A 20,772-nucleotide genomic window follows, 5' to 3' on the forward strand; every position below is an offset into this window, starting at 1 on the left:
AGATTAACACTTCAGACCAAAAAGTGCCATTATCCTGATGCAGTCCAGAGACTCTAAAAAAAAATTAATCCATTAAAGCATTACTTTTTACTTCAAGTCTTATATTTTCATGAAAACAGGATGTCAAGGGTCCTGGGAAGCAGTATCAGAGCTCTGGCAGCCTGGCTGTGTGTTAACAGGCTGCACAAAACTCTCTAATGTTAGCAGCAAAACAGGCTAGTTACGTGAATAGAAGTCTAGTTCACTTGAAATACATCTGTTACTTCACTTGATACTCAAAATATCAGGAGAAAAATGCTTAGGGGCACTGATCCATTGACCAGAAAATCTGTTACTGTCTTATGCAAAGCTGGACTTGAATACATCAGAAGTGACGAGTCTTGTGCTATCCTTATTGACCAACTAACATGACAAACCAGAGAATCTGTCAGTTTCCTTGGTCGTCACTTACCTTACTTCAGTGAATTATCAATTTGGTATAAATACTTAAATCTTCAATTTTAAGTTTGTACGTAAAATCCTATTGATTGCACTTACCTAGATGAACTTATTACTTATTTGTATTACAGCAATGACTGAATGTCTCCAGGTGAGACTCAAGCCCCTCGGCATGATGCTTTACATAAATAGGTAATCACTTTAGTATGGCTAGTTTTCTCTGCTTAGGTTTTAAGAGATGCAAAGAGAGGAAAACAGATGTAGCTTGTAGCGCTGCAGCTAAGATCGTCAATGCTTTCCATAATAGGACCTGTTTGGCTGGCTGACTTAAACTTTAATCTGAATTCTTCTATAAGAAGCTGCCTCAGGCTGTTTATTGTAATGAGGCTGGGGGGGAAGGAGTCACTTGGAAGCCATTTCTGAGAAACTTATAGTAAACAACTATAATGTTCCACATTCAGAAGTTCAGCAAGCAGCTTCTATGACAGAAAGATTTAAAGAAAAAAATCCTAATCATTAGTCTGTATTACAGAACTTTTCTTTGTTGCTGCTTGCTAACGAAACATATAGTAGCTCAGTTTCTACTAAGCAGTAGAGGGGAATGTAAGTCCACAAGTGCAGGCCAGCTCTTTAGATGACCCAGGTAGGTGATGTGGTTATACCTTCACAGCGCAGACAGGCAGAGGGAGATAATAGCAGCTGCATGGGCAGCCAGAATTGTGGTATTCTCTAATTAGTGCTTGACTTGCAACATTAGTATTGTTTTAATGCAAAGGAAGAGTGCTTGTTTGCATCTGTAAAAGCTGTGAAAACAGACTTCAGGAGAACCACAGTCTTCCCCATGGATCATCAGAGGACTGGGATCTTTAAGTGGTAGAGGCCGGCAACATAAATCTAGAGTTGGTAAATATTCATTTACAAAATTATTCTACTTTATAAGGAGACCTGACACTGTGACTTTTAAGTTTCATGTTTGTTTTAATTTTGAATAGATTAGTAGGTGAGGATTTGTTAAATGTGAAGACATAAGTAAGAGAAAAGCATGTTGTTAATCTTTTTTTTATTAATACCAGATTTAAGCTAAAGCTGTGCAAGTGCAGTATTTCACAAACCAAGCCAAAACACTGAGGAGAGGAAGAATGAGAAAACAGATGAGGAACAGCACAGATTTATTTTTTTTAAACATCTGGTACTTTCTGTAGTACATTTCAGTAGTGAGTGTGCAGTAGGAGTCTTAAAGTGTTTTGAACTGAGGAGTGAGATTGAGTTTTGAACTGAAGAGAATTAACAGCAGAGGAAATTAAAAGTTCTACTTTATGAAAACTGTGTGTAGCCTCACCAAAGACTGCAGCGTAGAAGAAGGAAATTACATGGCAAACTCAAAAGTAAAATGTATTAAATCTCAAACATTAGTTATTAGAAGCTTCTGCAGAATAAATATGAAATGGCAGATAAGACACCCCTAGATAACTCACAGTTAATAATTTGTAAGTTACTAGTGCAATGCCTGTGTTTTCTAATAACCAAGGATGTCAGGAATTTGATCCACCATCTTAGTTTTAATTCAAGGAAAGTTAATTAAAATTGAAAAAAGACCTTACTGTTGATATCAGATAAATAGTCTTCATGAGACCAACTAAAGTCATTTTTCTGTAGAGAATCTATCCCCTCAATTGTTAAAGATAACAACAACGACAAAACATTATAGTAATGGTATATAGTAATATATATAATGGTATATAGTAATAAGTAATATAATGTATCCTCTTCTACAAAAAGTTTAAATGAGAAGTCATTGGGCCTGTTAGGGAAGACAATTAGCCATAGCTAAAAGGATGATCTTGTTGGAAATCACAGAATAATTAACCATTAGGAATTAGTCCAGTGACCACTTGTTTTCAGTTCATTAACAGTTCATGGTGTAGAAGCTGAAATAGGAGTCAGTGGTGAATAGACTTCTGGAGAAGGAAAACCAAGTTAAGGAGTTCAAGTATGTAACTTTTTTGATTGAAAACTAACTCGCATTCTATTGAATTAATCCAACAAGATGGAGGTCTAAACACAGTAATATTCTCGAACAAAAAACTTCATTCTTCCCACAGATTATCATGTTCGGTATATCCAATTAACCCATGACTCAGCTCTGCAGAGCAAAAATCATTCAGTCTGATGTAGGAAAAGGCTCACATTCTCTGTTCTTACTTTTGACATAAATTGTGGCTACAGTGGGCGTAGCTGTAATAATATGCTGAAATCAATGAGGAAATAAATTTACTTAATATCAGCAATTAGAATATGCTTATTGGTATTGAATAGTTCTGTCCAAGTTTGTTTGTTGTAGATTTTAAATCGAACTGTAAGAAAGCTTAATGGCAAAGTGCGCTTTTAATTGACTCAAGACATGCCAGAAGAAATAAATCGCCTTTGAAACAAAAATAGCCCAAGCTGCAAACCTGCCTATATTACCACTCCCGGAAGTGATTCATGTGAATTAGGACGTGTGTGGGAGTCACTGTACTTTGGTGAGGCTTTGCATGTTAAGGCGCATTTGCAGAGCTGCTGCAAAGTAGCTCAGGACAGGACAGTCAGTCTGAAGTGCCGAGCGAGATGTTTGTGCTTTGTTTATCTATGACTTAATAGAACAGAAAAGTTTTTGGGGTGTTTTGAGGGTTTTTGGTTGTTGTTTGTCTGTTTGTTTTCTGCTTGCTTTTTATTTTTTTTTCTTTGCTCCACACACTACATCTTGCATTTAATTCACAGATTGTCCTAGGACTCCTGATACTCCAAATAGCGATCCTCGTTTTCCTACCAACAACAGATTGATGGCCTTAAAGAAGCAATTGGACATAGAACTGAAGGTGAAACAGGGAGCAGAAAATATGATACAGATGTACTCAAATGGTTCTTCAAAGGTAAGGCTTTAGAATGCTTAAAGAACATAAAAATAATTGTGGAATTTCCTATTGCTGCAGTATGAAAGTACAGTGTGTAAGCAGCGTGCAATTTTGGTGTTTTGGGGTTGATTTGTTGTCATTAAGTAGCAATGTAGAATCTGCTACAGACTGCTAGGCTGTTTTTGTTGTGGTTTCATACCGACTCAGGATACTTGCTAGACCTGGTTGTTTTATCAGCCTGTCCACATGCAATTCAACCTCCATAACAAATCCGGTTTACTAAATTTAGTATGTCTGGTAATCTTTGATCATATGTGATTTACAAAGCAGCAGAGCTTGGTATGGAATCAAGTGGTGGCTGATGCTTTTTCTAGCCCCGCTGAAAAATGTACGTCTGTTAAAGTTAAGATGTGCATGACAATTATACTGAAGGTGATATTGCCAGATACATTTCTGAAATTTTCATCTCGTTTTAGTTGCTAGTAACAAGACTCGTACCAAAAAATGTATTTCAATAAGAGAAGCAAAATATTCAGATAGCATTGTTATAATCAACACTGGTACACAGATATGTGAAATACTTCCTCTCTTTCCCTCTCCCTTGTGCTTATTTACTGATTTATTTAACAGAAGCGTGGTATTCTAGAGGTAGTTAGCTGATAACATCAAACTCAAACTAGAAGTTCTCCAAGAGGTAGGGAAGGGGCTTGCTAACTCCTAGATGGGTTTGACTTACTACATAGTCTTAACTAGGTAATAAAATTCATCATACATGAAGAGAGCCCTTAACTCAACTGAAAGACTCACCTAATTTTTTAATGCGGGTAGAAGGGGAAGACTTACTTTGAGTATAAGGTAATCATGCTTCTCAAATGAGTAAAACAGTGTCTAGGGGGATCCTACTTGCAGCCCCTTCTGCTTTTGTTAGTTACTAATTACCTTTGCTTTCCTCTTATTACATCATTATGGAGATGAACTGAATCTCCAAACTAAGGTGAAAAACTGACATAGGCATAATAAGTAATATGTAGTAGCTTGGTTGGTGTTAAGAAGTTGGTAAATACAATTGAAATGTTTTAAGTTCTTATCTGGCTGGCCCAACACATAGATGAGATGAGTCAGTGAACTTATTCAAAAGAAATGTTTGATTTGAAAAGTAAACTTCTGTAAATTGCATTGCTGCCAGTTGGAATTTGTACTCACCAAAAAGTATTGGTGAGGAACTACGTATTTGTCAATGAATTTCCTCCAGGGACTGGTGGAGAGGCAGATTTCTTTTGTACCTGCCTACTCTTTGACTTCTTTGTACCTCTTGCTAAAATCACAGAGTGCTGCTCACTTTCTGAAAAATCATTTTAGACTAGATGGTCCATAAGTGCCATCAAGCCCATGCCGACCTGTGAGCCAGCTGGTGCTGGCAGCCTTAGCTGAAAGTGACCTGTCACCTCCTAGCCTGGGGCAGTTGGAAGAGGTATCTGCAGTGCCTTATGACTAAAGGCCAGGGAATGCAGTCCTCAGCTCCTGGAAACCCTGGAGTCCACATCCTCTGGGGCCATGTACTTAACATCATGCTAGCTCAAAAATAATAATCAGTTGATCCAAATGGATCAAAAGATGTACATGATTTATATCCCTAATAAACCCTCAGCAAGTAACCTTATAACAGCCTGAAAAGAACTTAACTAAACACTCAGGCTGTAACATCAGACATTGCTAGCATGCTTTGATCAGACCAGGAACAAGAGGTAAATTCTGGCTCACTTTATGACTGAGGCATGTAATTAAAATTGTTGATTGAATCTTGTTCTTTCAATTGGTTCAAATGAGCTTACCAGTTTGGGTGTATGTGGTAACTGCGTTGGGGAGAACAAGCTGGAAACACAAGAGCATTGCCAGCTGCTTCAGCAAGCTGGATGGAAAGGATGTGTATTCATTCTCATGGTCTTAGTACTGTGTAGTGAGGTAATTCAGCAGAGTAATTCAGCATACTGTAGGCTTAAGTATGATGATTAGGTTGTAGAAAGCTGAACTTAAGTTTCTGGATGAGGTGGCCAAAAGGGGCAGAAAATTCTCACTTTGAATCCAACATGTAATTGGGAACATTGAAAAGGGCCCTCTTTAAAATATATTAAACTATTTTGTTACCCAGGCATACCACAGTGAAATTTCAGATTTGCTGTATGATTTTCAAACCTAACTTTAATGGAGGGAGGTCGTAGTTTGTTTCTTAAAGATTTAAAACAAACAAACAAACAAAAAACAACCAGTAGTCTACTTTCTTCAATAACATTCAGCTCAACCTATTCTGATGTGTTTCTGAGGTACTGGATCATTTTTCCTTGGACTTGCTGAGATCTGTCTGAGATCCCGTGACAGCTTTTGCAGATCAGTTTATCAGGCACTGTCGGTTTCTGTGTACACAAGAGATGCTTTGACATATTTTTGTTCAGACCCCATCACTAACGGAGCTGCTAAGTATAACACATCCATCCTGATCTTGAGGATGGGATGTTCTTTCCCTTGAAAACATAGGGTGAGTTAGAATCCCTGGCTAGTTCAGTAATCTTAAATTAGCTCAGCTTCACACGTTGGTGCTCCTCAGCAAGCGCATCCACTGAAGTGACAGGGTGTGGGAGACAATCAGGTGAAGTAACGTGAAAAATGAGATGAAAACAAAGATGAAAAATGCTTTCAGAGTTTGTGTGCATCAGGATGATGCATGGATGAAGTTTAATATACGATTCTGACTTGTATGTAATCAGTTAAATCCTATGCTCTGCTGTAGACAGTAGTTATTTCAAAAGGTGATATTAGTATTTGAGAAGGCACTCATTTAACAAAATTAAGCGTACTAATTAAATAGATGGATAGCTGATGTGGAATCTTCAGCATAAGGACGTTATAAACATAAGGCTTATGCTAGTCTTCATATTTGAAACACTGATTAATATTACAAATTAAAATCAAGAGTAAGTACCCAGCAGGATATATAGTATAAAAAATATCAGAGTGGGTGATGCATTTGGTGCAAGGTCATAGTAGAGATCTGTGAAGGCAATTTTTTTTTTCTTCTCAGCACACTGATTTTTCTAACATCCTCTTTATAGTACTCACATGTACTGTAGTGCCAATACTTCTAGCTCTGGGAATCTGTACTATGCAGTAGTTGTCTTGATGGGAATAAGGGGAGAAATATATATATATTTTTTTAAGTCTTAAATAGTTGGTAAGTTCATTTGAAAATTAAAAATTTAAGTATAAACCATGTTTACATTAAAATGGCTTCATAATGAGGTTATGGGGTGGCTGCAAAATAAGTTAACCAGAGTGGCCTTTGGGCTACAGCAAGTGCAGTATTCATCTGTACTGATTACTGTTTGTTAATCTGGCACTGCACAGCCATGACAAATTGACTGCCTTAATTTTTCCCACGCTCCTTTTCTGCTTGAATCTAAGTCAGGTCATCCTTAAGTTATCTTGTAACTCCCTATCCAACAACCATTTGATAATCCATCATAAATCAAGTCTCTAGTAGCTCTGGGAGCAAAAAAACTGTATACCTGAAAAACATGTGAGGATATCTATCCACACTCCTGAGAGTGAATTGGTATTATTGATGAATCTGAAAGTTCATTTTCAGAAATGTTCTCCTCTAAGCTGCTTTTCTTGTTATGACTTTTGATAAAAGGAATTGGGTACCTCCATCTATTTGGGGCAAAAAAAATGTTATCCCTAAGTTGCTGATGAAATAGCTAGTGAAGTAATCTGGTATTTTGTGTTTATTCATGGAAAAATAATCAGTTTGATCAGGCAAAAATAAAGCAGAATTATTTATAATTTAATTAACGTGCTATGTGAGTTAACTTCGTATTTCTAATGTAGAGATTGAAGTTTAACTCAGGTGAATTGGCACAGTGATTCTTGTATGTATTTAGTCTAGCAGATTTGGTTGTTGGAAGAGTTATTAGAAGAGTTCTTATGTTCACAAGGGGGAAAGGCTCAAAAGTAAAAGAGGGGAGATTTAGGTTAGACGTTTGGGAGACGTTTTTTACTCAGTGCTGCAGTACTGGCACTGCTGCCCAGAGAAGCTGTGGGTGCCCCATCCCTAGAGGTGCTTAAGGGCAGGCTGGATGGGGCCCAGGGCAGCCTGAGCTGGTGGGTGGCAGCCCTGTCCATGGCAGGTGGGTTGGAACTGGGTAATCTTTGAGTTCCCCTCAAACCTAAGCCATTCCATGATTCATTATAAACTTGTCATTCTCCATAGGATGGAGGTATTTTACACTTTTGAAATATATTCATCTACAGGTGGGTGTTTCTAGACTGTGCCTCCTGTATCCAGCTTTAAACAGAGTTTCCATGGGAGTGGTTTGTAGTCTATAAATTAATCTGAATACCCTTTGGTCCTAACCTGATTTCCTCTAGATTCTTAACGTGGTTAGTGGAATTGGTCTGCTATATCTAATGAGCTACATAGTTGTTGTTCCTGAGCAAGTGGTTTTTAAAGCTTTCAATGTATTGTATTGTGAAGAGTTTATTATCTTTTTTCTTTCAATAGGATCGAAAACTTCTTGCCACAGCTCAACAGATGCTCCAAGACAGCAAGACAAAAATAGAAGTTATAAGGATGCAGATTCTTCAGGCAGTTCAGACCAATGAATTGGCTTTTGATAATGGTGATGGACTACAAAATAAATATTGATCTTATTAATGTCAGAATACCACATAGATATGTATCTATTTGCACACAGAGCTAAATTTCTAAAACAAAGGTTAGACAAACTTGCATGAACTGAAAATAGCAAAGTACCTTGAAGCTTATTGAAGAGAAATACAGGCTCTCTTCATCATCTTGTTCATTCCTTATCAAGTCCACTCCTGTTCTGTAGGCTTCATTCTGTGTGTGTGTTTTCTCTGTTTTGACAATAACTAGTACTTTAAAGAAAACTATGTACTTTTCACTATCTAAAAAAACAAAACAAAACAAAACTGATGTAAGTATAAAGCCTGTTTGTCATCCTTAAGTAGATTGACCTAATTAGTACTAGTGAGAACAGAGGTGTAGGGAAACTTTTATTATATTAGCCTTTAGGCTTGACTGGGAAGTAGTCCAAAAATCAGTATTTTTTAAAAAAGAGAGCCAATTTGAAATGCACAGATATTACTGCATGCAGAAGTAGTTTTAGAACTGATCCTGAACTCCTGAACTTCAATAGCCATGAGTGTAGTAAAAGTTGTGGGCGTATTTGGTACATCTCTAAGTTTTAAGCTTCATTTGTACGCATCTCACAGAGTACTGAAATTGTAAGATAATGCTCCTAATCAGGGCCTCAGTGTACTCTCTAGGTATTGTTTGTTTTGTGGACTTGGATGTTTTTACAGTTATGACACTTCTGGCTTTCAATACCCCACCTTAGCACATGGGTTGTGCATGTTATTTGAAAAACAGAAAAACAAGAAATCCTCAAAATGTATAGTCTGCTTTCTAGCCTAGACTTGCAAGAAAGCATGAGCAGGATAAAAAGTGCGCACCCGTGAAAGTGCATATTGTTTTATCTATAGGTGTTAATGCTAGAAAGGGCTTTCAAAGGCCTTCAATGTTCCTACTACTTCTAGAGATGAAAACAGTAAGGAATATATCTAGCAGACTTTTTTTATTTAGGAAATCTTAATGTCGTAAGAGCTGGATATTAAAAGCTGTTAATGCAAACCATTATGTAATGCAAACCATTAGGCATTATACTTGGCATTTACTATGAAGCAAGAGAATTCTCAAAAACTGATCAGGGATATATGTAGCTACAGAGTAATTTGAAAGATAAACCCTCAGAATATGATTAAGAAATGTGCAACTCTCAGAACTTCTTTCTGCCAGCTGCTGATGTTTGGAAGATTTGGCTTTCTATGAAGGTCATTTATCCCATGGCTTCCCCAATGATGTCTTTTATTTCTTGCACCTTCTAGCAGTTACAGCCCCACAAGTAGTAGTGCCTGTTTACTGGAGTGAGGCTGTGATTACTGCTTTTGTTCTTCAAAAAAGAATTTTTTTTTTTTTAATTAGAACTTCACTGTTACTTTTATGACATACATAAAGCTTTTCTTTGGTCTACCAAAGCTGAATTTTTTCCCCCTCTGTGTGCATTGGGGAGGGTTTAATATATAAAGATACTGAGAAAGGGTGTGGTTTTCAGTGATGTCTGTTTGTATTTCTTTGCAGCAAAACCTGTGATAAGCCCTCTTGAACTCCGAATGGAAGAACTGCGGCATCATTTTAGGATAGAATATGCTGTTGCAGAAGGTGCAAAGAATGTGATGAAATTACTTGGATCTGGGAAGGTTACCGACAGAAAGGCGCTTTCAGAAGTAATTCATCATTACAATTTCTGGAACTTTACTTTAAATGTTCTTTCAAGGGGAAAAAAGCCAACAAATATTGTGTTTGTTTTTGTATTTTAAAAAGGCACAAGCAAGATTTAATGAATCAAGCCAGAAGTTGGACCTGTTAAAGTATTCACTGGAACAGAGATTGAATGAACTTCCTAAAAACCATCCCAAAAGTGGTATTATTATAGAGGAGCTTTCATTGGTCTCTTCACCCACATTAAGTCCTCGTCAAAGTGTAATATCTACTCAGAACCAATACAGTACACTGTCCAAACCAGCAGCTTTAACAGGTATGCTTTATGGGAGTTCTTTTGTTTTCATTACATGGTATAAAACTAGTCTTTAGTGCTAACTTTATTGCCTTTCTGGAACTATTTCACTGTTGGTTCTTTGGTCTGTTTTTTTTTGTTTGTTTGTTTTTAGACAAAGGCATTTTAAAGTGAACAATGCAATGTCTGTGATTTATTTGTTCACCATTTTATAATCCAGCTGAAATGAAAGTGAAGTTCTGGCCTTAAGTTAGGTCACTAGGGAACAGTATTGTGAGCGTTCACTGCTTTTCATCTTCACATTATCAAGCAGTTTTAAAGGTGGGCAAGTGTTATTATCCCCGTTTTACAGATGAGGAAACTGAAGTGCAGAAGGGTTAAGTGACTTCTCTGGTCTTATAACAAGTATGACAGAGCTGGAAATAGGCACCCAGATTTCCTCCCAATCCCTATTTTGCTCACTGGACTACAGTGGCTTCCCAGAAGGTGAGATTTATGTTACTAGAAACTTACTTATTTCTAAAGCAAAGAGGGAGATCCTAACAAAAATGCACTGTTATCAAAGCCCCTATTAATGGACAGACTTAACCTACTGTGAGGGAACATACTTAAAAGCTTCATGCAGTTTTTCAAAGTTGGTTCACCTGAAAGTGTTGTCCTTCATTAGAAGTAAACTTTTCAAACAGATGAGCCAGACTTTGACAGAACTTTTAAGTATTTTCCCTCCTGATGCTCTCGAAGTAAATACTTTTGAACACTTGAAGATATGTTGCTTTACTAAATATATTTATTAAGTGGCCACATAAGAATTGCCGGTACAGAGTTTGGTTTGTTTCCTAAACAGTTCTGTATGTAACTATTAAACCAACCATCAACAAAGGAAAAAGTTTTACAGTCTCTAACTTGAAGGCTGCTCTCTTCAAGTGTGTATAACTGATACCAGAATTTCAAGTAGGGTTCTATTTTAAAACAAAAAGAGAAACTCTTCTGCCAAGCTGCAGCAATAATGGACAAGACTACTTGCCCTACATTTTGTTACCAAAAGTAACTGAGGGTAAAAAGCATCAGGACCTCAGACAAGAGCCCTTATGAGGATACAGAGTGGAGGGATTGTATTTGATAAAGAAGTTCCCCCTCAAATGATGTATGATCAGGGCACAGCACATCATGCCTTTTTTAAAACAGCCTTTTTTTAGTCTTTTTTTTTTTTTTTGTAGAAGATAATCACAGCTCATATGCCTTACAGTGACAAACTTCTCTCTGAATACAATCAATAGGTACATATTAAGGTATATATTGGCACTTTCCAATAGGAATAATCAAAACAGAGCTACATCCTTGTAAAGCTCTTAATTTGTCACTTTCAAATTAACTGTACAGAGCCTTTGTATTCAACTAGATTTAGCAGTGTCTATGATTTTGCCTTTAACATTTTGTGAAATATAGATGACTGCTACTGTCATACTATTTTAAATGCTCCAATGGGACTTTTTTGTATGTATCTCATTCTACAAGATTATGATCTTTCTGAATATTAATTTATCGGGATGTTTTTCTAAACAGTTCTGGAATTAAGTATTTTATTTTGTAAACTGTTTGGGGAGCCAACAGAATCCTTGCTGTTTATACCATTATGCTGTTCTCAGAAACATAAGCTGTCACTTATGATTATTAGATCCTAGAAGATGGAATTTGATCTCAGATTGGTCTGCCAGTCTGTTTTGTGGGTTGTAATATTGCCAGGCTATTTGTAGGTTCGGTCTGATTTAGCTTTCTATTATGAAAGAGTATTTTTAAGTTTTGCAGTTATGTACATAGGAGCTACACTACCCTAAGAGCTGTGTTTCTAGGTGACTGCATGGTTTTGAACTAATTTCACCACTTTTAATAGTCAGTTTCATCACTGCTGGTTGTGTCATAGCTTTACAGATGCTATCTTTACAGGATACGGTAAGCCGTTACGTTCAGATGCTGCTGTGCTGCTGGAGGAAGCTCTTTCAAATTAAAACCACAGCCTCTTGCTCAGTTGATTGAAGATGTTGGAGAACAGCTTCTCAGCTGTTTCAGCTTTAATAAATCCCAATTCAGTAAAGTTCTAACAGTTCAGTGATTGTGAATTATATACTAACTCAAACTGGACTTAAGCAGCCAGTGGGCAGATTTCATTTCTTGTTTTATTTTAAACACAAGTCTTAACAGTCAGTGTGCTCATGTTAATTATCTAAGCAATCTATCCAGTATTGCTTGTTTATTATCCTGTACTACTTGGTTATGTAAAACTCAAGGAAAAACTCAGACTGTCCCATGAGCAATGTTCAATTGGTCACTTTAGAAAGTGGCGCTTCTTAGAACTTGAACCCAAGTCAGTTCGATGCTTAACAGAAGAAAAGTTTTTCTGAGGCTAAATTATAGAACAAAAACTGGTTTTGTGGCATTGTGGTGGACTGCTGCTTCCTTCTAGAAAGCTGACTCTCACATACTTCACTTTTTTTAATGCTTATCTTCAGGTTTGTTTATCTGAAGTCTATCGCTTGTTTTTTATCTGATTGTTGTTATACCCAGCACGGTTTACAATATGAGCTATTGCCATAATATCAATCATTAGTCATTCACTTGGCACATTTGAGCACAGAAATTTTTGACAGGTAGTTGTTTGTCTTGTTCTAGGTACCCTGGAAGTTAGGCTAATGGGCTGCCAAGACATCTTAGAAAATGTTCCTGGTCGATCGAAAGCCACGTCAGTTCCTCTACCTGGTTGGAGTCCAAATGAAGTCAGAACAACTTTCATGGGCAGAACCACTAAAGCTAAAGCTGGGATTAGTAAAAACCTTCTGAAAACGGATGACTTGTCCAGTTCAGTATACTTTCTATTTTTATGCTTACCTTTTATTTACATTTTAATATGCATGCTGTGTTTTGTAATTAGAAATACTAAATTGACTTGAAGCTGTAAAATTAGTGTTCCTTCAGCTGTCAAGTTGTTATGGATTTAAAAATAGAAATAAAAAAGCCTGCGCTATTATGATCATAAGAACCAATTAAATATGAGAGCTCTTTTTAAGGGAAACTTACTGAAGACCTCTTTGTTTGTGGAAAATCCTCTTATAGTTCTAAGCTGAGTTTGTGTACTTTACTTACAGATGAAGTCTGTGCTGTACTGAAGCTGGATAACACTGTGGTTGGTCAGACTAGCTGGAAACCAATTTCCAATCAGTCGTGGGATCAGAAATTTACACTGGAACTAGACAGGGTAAAGATGCAGTCTTACTTCATTGACATGTATAGTTAATTATGTAGATTAAAGTAATGATGCTTTTTACGTATATATGTTTTTATATATATAAAAACTTTTTTTTTTTTTTTTTTTTTACTGTTGTGGTTAAGTTCAAATTATAGGTATACAGATATTTTTATCCTTAACAGAAGGAGTAACCTGGAGGTAAGCTGATCTGCTGGATTGCTGTTCTACAGCTTTTATCTTTTCTCACTTATGAAGAGATGTAATGTCTTTTCCAAGGCCCAACACTTACTATCTTTTTAGCCTGTAACAAAGGTGCTGAAATCAGCTTTTCATTTATAAGGAAACTGTATCAAATACAGTGCAGATATTTTGGCAAACCTATATCATAGAATTTTTACAGTGTTTATCCATAATTATTACAGTTCTCAGGTGATGCAGATCAGTTCTTATTTTTCAGGAATAATAAAATCACTAACATTTTTTTCCTAGAACCTTAAGTGTTATTTTGATGGACTTCAGTATTTGGAATGACACTTGATAACTTTTTTCCATGTTCCTTTTGAAGAGAATTTCTGACATGTATTTATAGGTACCTAATAGTCGTAGTATTTTAAGGGTACAAAGATATCTTTTTTTCAGTGTAAAGAAGGCTAAAAATTAAATTTTGTTTTAGAAACCTAAATGGCATCTCAGGCATATACATAATTAGGAAAAAAAAAAAGAATAAAAACAGGAAAAAAACACCCCTACCTTCCTGGTTGTACTGACCAGTATTTCACTCTCACCACCCAACCTGTCTAAGCCAAGCCAAATCCCTTCCAGGGTGAAGAAAGAAGCAGATTTAGACCTGCAGCTAGAGAAATCCAGGTTTCCAGCAGGAGTGCAGAATAAAACTAGCAGTTGTGGAGTCCATAACTTTTTGTGTGTTATTTTCAGATGGCTTTTTAAGTGGTTTTTTGGTGCCGGAAAGAATCTTGCTTCTGCTGGGTGTGGCCACCTATCATCCCCCTGTATTTCAGACCCGTGTTCTCAACCCTATGATGTTTTTCTATTGCTTCCTCTTTACTTTGGTTTCCTTGAAAACCCACACCTCTCAGATAAAGAGGGTGAGCTGATGCATCGTGTGGAATTAGGCTATGCCATCTGAAAAATAGTTCCGCACAGCGCTGACTCTACGGTGCACTGCAGGATTTTGCAGTTTGCAGCAAGTTTTTACGGAGCTTATAAAACACCTTAAGAATATATAATCCCACTGGCAAGATAGAGGCAGTTCCTTTCATGACCATGTTACAAAAAACTGCGTGTGTTTCTAGAAATGGTGTATAAAGTCTTGAGGTACACATCCTGAGGTGTACCAAACACAAAGCGTCACTGTACAGCCGTGAAATTCAATTGATGCATGTATGTAACGTAAAAAATTAGCAAAGCTGAGCTTTCTAAGAACAGTTATAATCTTGTTGCCAGAGTTTAAGCTATGAGGTACTGAACTAGTGCTTTTGTTAGACTGACTGAAAACTGGTGAATTTTTTTTTTTCACTTTTTCCTTCTATTCATGACAATTTTAGTCTTCTTACTTGGACGCTGGAGATCACATTTGAACTAATGCAGAACAGTAGTCATCCTAGTGAGAGTTTGCTTGCTGTGGCTAGACAGCCATAAAAGCTCTGCATTTTGATCATGAAGCACTAGATCTTATGGTTGTGGAGAAGTAATTATTGCAGAAGAATTACTACTGAGGAATTTCCTGTGTTTGCTTGCTGTCACAGTCACGTGAATTGGAAATCTCAGTTTATTGGCGTGACTGGAGATCCCTGTGTGCAGTGAAGTTTCTGAGGCTGGAAGACTTCCTGGACAACCAACGGCATGGCATGTGTCTCTATCTTGAACCACAAGGCACTCTGTTTGCAGAGGTAAGAGTTGTTCCTTCAAACACTTGGGCACAATTGCAAGTGTTATCTTGCAGAATAGCTTAACAAATTATTTTCTTAAACTTTTAAGGATGTGTTTTGTTCTGAAACTTGAATTATAACATACGTTACTTGAACTGCAGGTCACGTTTTTCAATCCGGTTATTGAAAGAAGACCAAAACTTCAGAGACAGAAGAAAATTTTTTCAAAACAGCAAGGTAATTGTTTAATACAAACATACGAAACTTTAAAATTATATAGATATGTGATATTTTCATACTGAGATTTAATCTTTGTGAGTAAAGCTGCGCTAATGAAATGTTTGGTACCTCAGTAGGAAAATTTTTGTTCAGGAATTCCTTATTATACATTAGCACTTAATAGTGAGCGATTGTGAATTGTTAGGAGTACCTCAGATTGAGTTTGTTCTTCATAAGCTAAAAATTGATGAATGTGATCATTGTAAAAAATTACAGATAATAAATGCTAATCAAGAAATTACTTGCGCTTTCTTTTTTTGCAATATCCCTCAGGCAAAACATTTCTCAGAGCTCCTCAAATGAATATCAATATAGCCACTTGGGGAAGGCTGGTGAGAAGAGCTATTCCTACAGTAAACCACTCTGGCACCTTCAGCCCTCAAGCATCCGTATCTGCCGCAGTGCCAGTGGTTGATGCGCGCATTCCTGAACTGGCGCTGCCAGCCAGGTAGGCAACACCTGCAGTTTTTTAATGCTCTTAAGAGAGAGTAGAGAAGTAAAATGTTTATGCAGAAAGGCATGTAAAATGAGTTTTCCGCAACACTTAAGACCTCTCAGCATTCTATTTTGGAAGTCTATTTTATAGAGAGATGGTACATGACATCCCGTTTTAAGTTGGTTTTTATTAAACCTTTCTCTGCTGTACGCTGAGAAGTTATTTTATTTTCTTGCCAGCGACTCTCCTGTAGCCAAATTGGACTTTGAGCTGGAGCCTGAGCCTCCACCTGCTCCACCTCGTGCATCTTCCCTTGGGGAAATATGTGAACCTTCCTCTGAGATGAAAGCTCCTGATAGGCCAGCTCAGGCAAGTAAAGTTGATGTTAAGAATTTCAGGCTGTATAGTTTTACCAGGGTTGTAATGTTGATATCTTTATGATGGGCTTCTTCCTTTCTATTATTATTTAGCATAATGCTCCCATCATTTAGCAGTAAGCTCCATAACTTATACAGAATTGTCTCAACGGGATGCTGTCATTATCCACGGTGGCAAACTGTTTCTGTGATTTTTCAGAAGATAAAAAGAAAGCCTAAAAATCATGGGAGTATTCAGGAAAATGTCGTGGCTTTTTTTGTTGTTGTTTTTTTTTTTTTTTCCAAGAAAGCAGAACAACTGGAGGAGTAGATTTCACCATTCTGTTGAAGGCTTGTTTATATGTATTATCCTAAGGTATAATGTTTTAACTTAGTTAATTCTTGTGTTAACAATTCCATATGCTTAAGGTAAAAATTTCTGCATCTCTTTGTCTTAGGAATCTGCTTTAAGTTTTCAAATGCTGTTTTCTTCACAGGATGATGTATCAACTTTTGATTTTGAGAATGGTAGAAATAGTATTGTTCCAAAACTCCAGCCTGGAATAATCTGTGAGTCTGATGTTCCACATTCAGACACAAAATACACCAACATTCGAGAACCTGAAGACAGAAGGTAAAAATGCTATGGTTTTAGTGTTGAATATGAATAACCTTTATTGAAGTCAGCTAACTGGAAAGCGTGTGTTTATTTACACAGAACACAGCAAAGATTTCAGTTCAGTCTGAAGGACTTCAGATGTTGTGCAGTACTTGGCAGAGGACATTTTGGAAAGGTAAATGTGAAAAGGCTGTATCAGATGTCAAGGCTCTGTGAAAAACTGGATTTCAGTCTTAAGTCGTTTATCCTCTGTTTCAGGTGCTGCTGGCAGAATACAAAAACACAAATGAGATGTTTGCTATTAAAGCCTTAAAGAAAGGAGATATTGTTGCTCGCGATGAAGTAGACAGGTCAGTGTGTAAACATCATGCGTGGATTCTCTAAATCAGTTCTGTTTTCCTTCTGCATGCGGCACGCCTATAAGCTCTACCAAACAGTGATTGCTTTCAGAGAAAGGGCAAAACAAATCTCCCCGTTCACTTGGCTGTTACAGACCTGTAGCCTTTCTTTGGGGCAGGAAGAAGCAGAATAGACCAGGAACACTGTTTATTTTAGTGCTTCTCTTACCATGCCTGTATTACAGCTCTGGCTTTAAAGCCAATCCTGCTTTTTATTCAGACTCTCTTGTAATCATCACTTCTAATTACTTGTTTTATAGAATTCCATCACATTCCAAGAGGACAGTGCCTATGCTTTCTTTGCTGGCAGAAATACATAAGATGGTATTTCTCAACTTGTAACATACTGTCCTACTCTGTTCCTCATATTTTCCTATGAGTCTACACTCATGTTGTTAATCTTTGTCCAAGAAATAAGATTTTTCTCTGTATGGAAGTCAAATGGCAGTTACAAAACTGACTTGGTTCAGCACAACAGGGCGCTTCTGCAACTGTTCAATGACTGTTTATGTTGGAGAAAAATAAATAACTGTATTAAGAATAAGCTGACTATCAACTGCATTAAGGAGAGATAATCAGGAGCGTTCATAGATAGATATCTACAAGATTGTAGCTTTTTTTTGCCTATGTATGTTATACATAATTAAAATGGATGCAACATGATGCTACATGATATTGACGAACTAATTTGGTAGGAGAATGGGCAGGATTCTGTTTTTAGGAACCACTGAGTTGCCTTTTTTCACTTGTGAAGGACCAAATGCATCTTCTTAGATATCCTGACATCAGTTTAATGTGTGGAAGTATCAAAAGCTCTTTCCTAAAGAAAAATATTCTTGTTATCTAACTTGCAAGAAAAGAGGGGGGGAAAAAGCATAAGATCTAAGTTACCAACAGTTTTCTGAGGGTTGAACTGTGGGTTCAGGATTCAGCTTTAGGTTTTACTGTTTTGGGGTTTTTTTTCTATTTGCAGCTTGATGTGCGAAAAGCGAATATTTGAAACTGTGAATAGTGTAAGACATCCCTTCTTGGTGAATCTTTTCGCTTGTTTCCAAACCAAAGATCACGTTTGCTTTGTAATGGAATATGCTGCTGGTGGGGATCTGATGATGCACATTCATACTGATGTCTTCTCTGAACCAAGAGCAGTGTGAGTATCCACCCCTCTTTGTGGCATCAGTGGAAGGGCATTTGGTTGCGTTTCACTGGGCAAGAATTACGGTATTGCCTCATGCCTCTTGTATTATTTCAGAAAATACTACTGAGTTTTTAAAAGGGCAGATACTGATATTATTTTTAATTAAAAAAACACCCATGCAGATTAAGTGTTCCGGAATCTAAGTTGAATGCAAATAATGGCATACATATTTAATGTTTATAATTTTTTTTTTTTTAAGGATTGCGTTAAAAAGATAAAATCAGAAGTTAAAATAAGATGTAAGGCCAAAAAAAAAAGAAGGAATAAGAGAAATGAGGAATCCTTCAGTGCCACAATGGTGAACCCTACAGAAAACTTATCCTTCAGGCCAAGTAAACATATACGTACAACTTGCAAGTTTGAACACTATTGGCACTTGAGTTTCAAATTCTGATCCTGTATAAAATTAATCAGTACCAGAAAATGCAAACCATAATTTTCAGAGGATCGCTAATAAAATAAATGCATTATGATTGACTTCATATTCTGAAAAGCGAGACTTGAATCCATTGAAACTTCAAATTTCTACTCTTTCAACAGATTCTATGCCGCATGCGTTGTTCTTGGACTTCAGTATTTACACGAACACAAAATAGTTTATAGGTAAGTGGTCACTGATACATTTCTGACAGATGTATTTCAGTACTTTCAAATATCACTAAAGAAACCTTATTTTCAAATGTTCATGTAGAGATCTGAAGTTGGATAACTTACTGCTGGACACAGAAGGCTTCGTGAAAATAGCTGACTTTGGTCTTTGCAAAGAAGGTAATGGCTCGCTATTTATTTACTCTAGGGAAGTTCCATCAGCTTTCTTACTTGCTCTTGTCTGCTCCTTACTGACAAATGTATACTTTGTATATTGATCTGGTATGGCTTGAAGGAAAAATACATCTCAGTACAATTAGGGGAGACAGAAGGAAGTTCCTTAGTGGGGAACTTTTTAAGTTGTGAGAAATAGCTCACAGCTGCCTCCTACGTCGTCATGTGCTCTGAAACTCTTTTCCTTATTCTAAACCAAAGTTGGCCCTGTACAGTGAAATCAAGATATACCTCAATTTTTTTTTAATTTTTTTTTAGCTCTCAAACAGTTGCACAACTCGTAGTCTGTCATGCCTGTATACTTAGTGTATTAGCTAAAACAGGAAAATTTATCTCAAAAGGGAGGCCGAGAGGCTAAAAACTAACTTTCAAGTATCCAGCTTGAAGATGTAAGGTAAAGGGTTTGTCTGCATTGAGAGAAGTATCCTTCTCAAACCCCAAAAGGAGGAAAGACCTGAAAAGGTCCATCTCCTTTTTCAATTTGTGTAGTCTATCCCCAAAATATTTCATTTCTAGCCAGCGTAAGAGGGAGAGGAATTTTCTAAGTTCAGTAGGTGCTCGAGCATTATTAAAAACATCCTTGAACAAGTTGTGTCACTTTAGCTAAAATTCTATAAATGACAGAAGGAAACAAGGACTAGGAAATCTCCGTGGCTTACTGACTACTGCAGGAAAGCATTTTCTGCAATAAATGCTCTGTGCAACACCCCCACTGTCACATCAGTGCTTGTGGTGCGCTTTTTAATTGTGCCCCTCCTGCAATTACACAGTTGTTATGTTGCTCAAAGTTGTTTCACTACACTTCATGTTTAACTTTATTTATAGGTATCTTTGCCACTGCAGAAGCGTTTGCAATGGGCATATTTGACTGAAGTAGGGCACATTTTTCACAAGCTAAGATAACAGTGATGTAAGTGTAATTGTAGGCTTAATTTGGCTCACTGTGTAGAGTTAGATATAGAAGAGCTAATACAGAAGCACACTTGGAAGAAGGGCAGGGGAGGGAAGAATATGGGAATGTTTACTTAACTCATTAGAGTGAGTTTTCAGGACATACCCTAGGACCTCAGCATCACGTAGCTGAAGTTGTGTTAGAGAGGTTTTACTTGCTAAAGGAATAATTTGTGGAGGTGCAGAAAACCTGCTTGTTTTTCATTAATTGTAACCTTTCAGGAATGGGATTTGGAGACAGAACAAGCACATTCTGTGGCACACCAGAATTCCTTGCTCCAGAGGTGCTGACAGAAACTTCCTATACAAGAGCTGTAGACTGGTGGGGTCTTGGTGTCCTTATCTATGAGATGCTTGTGGGTGAGGTATGTTCCAGTAAGATACAATACAGTCATAATAGTGTATGTTACAAAAGCCAAAACACTGGCCTGTGAAACATTTAATACACCCTACACACAACAGTTATATTGATATACAATGTATATAGACATACCTAGTTCTAGAGTGAACATCTTCAAGGTTCATGAAGAAAAAAATAAGAACTATTTAACTGATACTAGCTGCTCCTACCACTGCCAAAATTGATTAGTAATGTCACGGA

General features: G+C 37.0%; 1 protein-coding gene across 3 annotated transcripts in view; it reads left to right on the forward strand.

The window, feature by feature from the left end:
• Positions 1 to 20,772, forward strand: part of PKN2 (protein kinase N2) — a gene marked incomplete at both ends in the record, with an annotated part of 50,233 nt that overhangs the window by 26,599 nt on the left and 2,862 nt on the right. Inside the window, 17 exons of one of the 3 annotated variants that reach the window (XM_079535695.1) lie at positions 3,199 to 3,350; positions 7,888 to 8,005; positions 9,547 to 9,692; positions 9,790 to 10,003; positions 12,650 to 12,835; positions 13,123 to 13,232; positions 14,990 to 15,133; positions 15,274 to 15,349; positions 15,665 to 15,839; positions 16,067 to 16,205; positions 16,672 to 16,817; positions 16,902 to 16,977; positions 17,061 to 17,152; positions 18,174 to 18,350; positions 18,939 to 19,001; positions 19,090 to 19,166; positions 20,394 to 20,536. In XM_079535695.1, coding sequence (XP_079391821.1) covers positions 3,199 to 3,350; positions 7,888 to 8,005; positions 9,547 to 9,692; positions 9,790 to 10,003; positions 12,650 to 12,835; positions 13,123 to 13,232; positions 14,990 to 15,133; positions 15,274 to 15,349; positions 15,665 to 15,839; positions 16,067 to 16,205; positions 16,672 to 16,817; positions 16,902 to 16,977; positions 17,061 to 17,152; positions 18,174 to 18,350; positions 18,939 to 19,001; positions 19,090 to 19,166; positions 20,394 to 20,536 — 2,234 coding nt within the window. The remainder of the gene's footprint in view (positions 1 to 3,198; positions 3,351 to 7,887; positions 8,006 to 9,546; positions 9,693 to 9,789; positions 10,004 to 12,649; positions 12,836 to 13,122; positions 13,233 to 14,989; positions 15,134 to 15,273; positions 15,350 to 15,664; positions 15,840 to 16,066; positions 16,206 to 16,671; positions 16,818 to 16,901; positions 16,978 to 17,060; positions 17,153 to 18,173; positions 18,351 to 18,938; positions 19,002 to 19,089; positions 19,167 to 20,393; positions 20,537 to 20,772) is intronic. The other 2 variants (XM_079535696.1, XM_079535697.1) reach the window with 2 other exon arrangements.

Source organism: Tetrao urogallus (assembly GCF_951394365.1).
Source record: "Tetrao urogallus genome assembly, chromosome: 5".
Classification (NCBI taxonomy): Eukaryota; Metazoa; Chordata; class Aves; order Galliformes; family Phasianidae; genus Tetrao; species Tetrao urogallus.